The sequence below is a fragment of the Loxodonta africana genome, chromosome 7 (genome assembly GCF_030014295.1).
Source record: "Loxodonta africana isolate mLoxAfr1 chromosome 7, mLoxAfr1.hap2, whole genome shotgun sequence".
In the NCBI taxonomy this organism is placed as follows: Eukaryota; Metazoa; Chordata; class Mammalia; order Proboscidea; family Elephantidae; genus Loxodonta; species Loxodonta africana.
The window spans coordinates 82,826,218-82,829,676 of record NC_087348.1 but is presented as its reverse complement, the minus strand read 5'-3'; the positions used below and the strand labels follow the sequence as shown (position 1 = coordinate 82,829,676).

At 41.1% G+C, this 3,459-nt stretch overlaps 1 protein-coding gene across 1 annotated transcript; it reads right to left on the bottom strand.

Moving 5' to 3' along the window:
• Positions 1 to 584: 584 nt before the first annotated feature.
• LOC100654738 (olfactory receptor 51B5-like) lies at positions 585 to 1,557 on the bottom strand. The gene has a single exon (XM_003421494.3). The coding sequence runs from the start codon at positions 1,518 to 1,520 to the stop codon at positions 585 to 587; it is 936 nt and encodes a 311-aa protein (XP_003421542.1). The 5' UTR covers positions 1,521 to 1,557.
• Between the last annotated feature and the right edge of the window lie 1,902 nt (positions 1,558 to 3,459).

Sequence of the window (3,459 nt, the reverse complement as noted above, 5' to 3'; positions counted from 1 at the left end):
CTTAGTCTTCAAGGTGACATCTTTGCTTTTTAACACTTTAAAGTCTCTTGCAGCATATTCGCCCAATGCAATATGCCATTTAATTTCTTGACTGTTGCTTCCATGGGTGTTGATTGTGGACCCAAATAGAAAGGAATCTTTGACAACGTTAATCTTTTCTCCATTTATGACGATGTTGCTTATTGGTCCAGTTGTGAGGACTTTTGTTTTCTTTATGCTGAGCAGTAATCCATACTGATGACTCTGTTCCTATAACCCACCTTTTTAGCCTTGAAGACATGTGTTAACCTACATTATGGAAATAACTATAGATACTTAAGATATTTTTATCACACTGAGTAGTGGGTAGAGAAAGATATTCAGTAAATAAGAATACAGAAATTTACACAAACTAGGTAAAAAATCTGGACATAAAGGAATACCTTAGGGCAATTTGTAGCTTTCCCACAACAGCTATTTTACGAAAGCTGCTAAGCATAGATATGAGACTCCTTCGCTCCTTTAACAAAAATCAGAGCTTTCACAGAATGGGAGAGCTCTGATTTTTGGCAAAGGAGTCTGTGAGAGACCAGAATGACCAGAAATCAAGCTCCAACTCTATGGGTAGTAAAAAAGCGGAAAATGCCACGCTGTATCTGCTTGGTCTTAACACTGTAGATTATAGGGTTCATTAATGGAGGGAAGAGAAAATACACATAGCTCATAATGAGATGGACAACATGTGGAACCGACTTCCCAAACCGATGAATCAGGGACAATCCAATCACTGTGACATAGAAAACCAGGACACAGCAGATATGAGAGACACAGGTATTAAGGGCCTTGGATCTCTCTTTGGAGGCAATGCTCAGGACACTCTTGAGTATCAGTACATAGGAGATGAGGATACTCAGAGAATCCAGCATAAATATGAGGACCACGAGTACTACTGGATACAGACGATTGAAGGTAATGTCTGCACAGGCCAGTTTGATGATATCCTGGTGAAGGCAGAATGCATGGGAAAGGATGTGGGAGTGGCAATAGGGGAAAAAATAGAGGGGCACGATAGGGGGAATGACAGATACAAATCCCCTTATCAGAACTCCCAGGCAAATCTTCACCACTCTAGTATTGGTGAGGATGGAGGTATATCTAAGGGGATTGCGGATGGCAACAAAACGGTCATAGGCCATGGCAAGCAGAACACCGGACTCTACAAAGGAAAGTGAGTGTATAAAGTAGGCTTGGGAAAAGCAGGCCCCATTTCCTATCTCCCTGTGATCCAACCAGAGGACTCCCAGCACCGTGGGCATCGTGGTCAAGGTCAGCGCTAAGTCTGTGGCTGCCAGCATGGCCAGGAAGTAGTACATGGGCTCATGAAGATTGTGATCTTCCTTGATGAGAAGGAGGAGTGTACCATTGCCAAAAAAGACAGAGATGTAGACAAAAAATAAGGGTGTGGAAATCCAGTGGTGAGATGTCTCCAAGCCTGGAAAGCTGGTTAGCAGGAAGGAATCGGAGCTGCTGTTAGGCCACATGCTGGGCTTACCCCGAAGTAAACGTGTTTCTCTCTCATTTATGACCACAGAAATGCAGCTCTACTTTCAAGGTATCACTCCAGTTATGTCGTTTCAGAATTCTTTCAATAAAGGTAATAATTACATCCATATAAACCACTGTGTCTCAAATAGTCTTAGGACAACTTGTATGTTTTGTGTTCTTAAATCCACATTCTCAAGCCCAGCTCCTCTTAAACAAATCCTTGGTGCTTCTTCTGAGCTTCTGCATTTTAACAAGCTCTTACACTGCTACTTAGAAACCATTTCCTTCAACTATGCAGACTACATGAAAGAATTCACACTCTGTAGGAGATTGTAAGGAGCCCAACCTTAATCTTAGTCCAGTCTACTATTCATAGCTATAATTTCCTTCACAGTAGTGATTTCTATCCCATATTATCCTGCATATGGACTATTTCCCTGAATCCTCAACCAAGTTCCATGAGTCTAATGGAGAAAATATGACAAAAGCAACTGTGTCACTGCCACTTTTGCTGAGGAGCAAACAGACATGCCAAACCAAAAACCAAACCCATTGCCATCAAGTCCATTCAGACTCATAGCGACCCTATGGGACAGGGTAGAACCGCCCCATAGGGCTTCCAAGAAGTGCTTGGTGGATTCAGACTGCCTCCCTTTTGGTTAGTAGCTGAGCTCTTAACTACTGTGCCACCAGGGTTTCCAAACAGACATGAGGAAGAGACAATTTACCTCCCCATTCTAGGTATCGTTGTTGTTGTTAGGTGACTTCGAGTTTGTTCTGAGTCATAGCAACCTTATTGGACACAGTAGAACTGCCCCATAGGGTTTCCAAGGAGCGGCTGGTGGATTTGAACTTCTGACATTTTGGTTAGCAGCCAAACACTTAACCACTATGCCACCAGGGCTCCATTCTATGTATTAGTGATTGGGGAAAAAATGTTTACATCAAGTATTTATTAGCTGCTTCTTGAACACTGCAGAGTTACTACCTGTGATAACAGCCCAGAGTAATTGTAAATTAGGTAATTTTAGATCCTGGTGCTGGAATAAATGCTTAGGCCAGCTAAGAATATGGCTAATAATAGTGCTTAGCCTTCACACAGAGCATTTTGTGTTCTTAATTTTCCATGTAGCTTCTTTCTCTTTCCCCATTCTCTTTCTGTAGACCCACTGAAATAACTCCCCAGAGTCTGATCATCTCTCTCTCTCTTCATGTTCACCCTTTGTATTTAAACAACCATCTTCCCTGGTCTCCTTTCACCTACCCCAAGTCATAGTCTTCTCTCCAATCCTCAGTAAAAGCTCTATTGCTGCCTAAACAGAGAGTTGTCTGTAGAAGAGAGAAGATGTGTCCTTTAAGCAGATGTTGGACTTAGTAGTTTTAACATCTCTTCTGCCACCAGGCTACAGGATCCTTATGTGTAGAAACAATACCGTATTTGTTTTTGTCAAACCTAACAAAGTAACTAACATGTGGCATGCATTCATCTGTTAGTTCACCCAATATTTATTAAGCACCCACGTGTGTTAGTCATAGCACTTTAAGTACCGCAATTAGTTTCCAAGACAAAGTCTCCAATCTTTAAAAAAACAAAAAACTACAAATTAAGTTAGAAAATAAATATGACAGTTTTAGATAAATTGAATGTAATTTTAAATAGAATAGTATAATAATAATTCATTGAGATGGATTGAATATACTTTAATATAATACTTTGGGTGGTCTGGGACCTCACCTCTGAGGAGATGGCATTTGAGCTGCTACCTGACTATCATGGAGGAGCTGACCATGTGAAGATCTAGAGGAAAAACTGTTTCATTCAGAAGTGAAAACCAGTATGGCTGCGGCATAACGAGGAAACAGGAGAGGGACAATAAGTAATGTCAAAAACCTAGGAAGTGGTCAGGTTTCATAAGGTTTTATAGGTCACAAGAA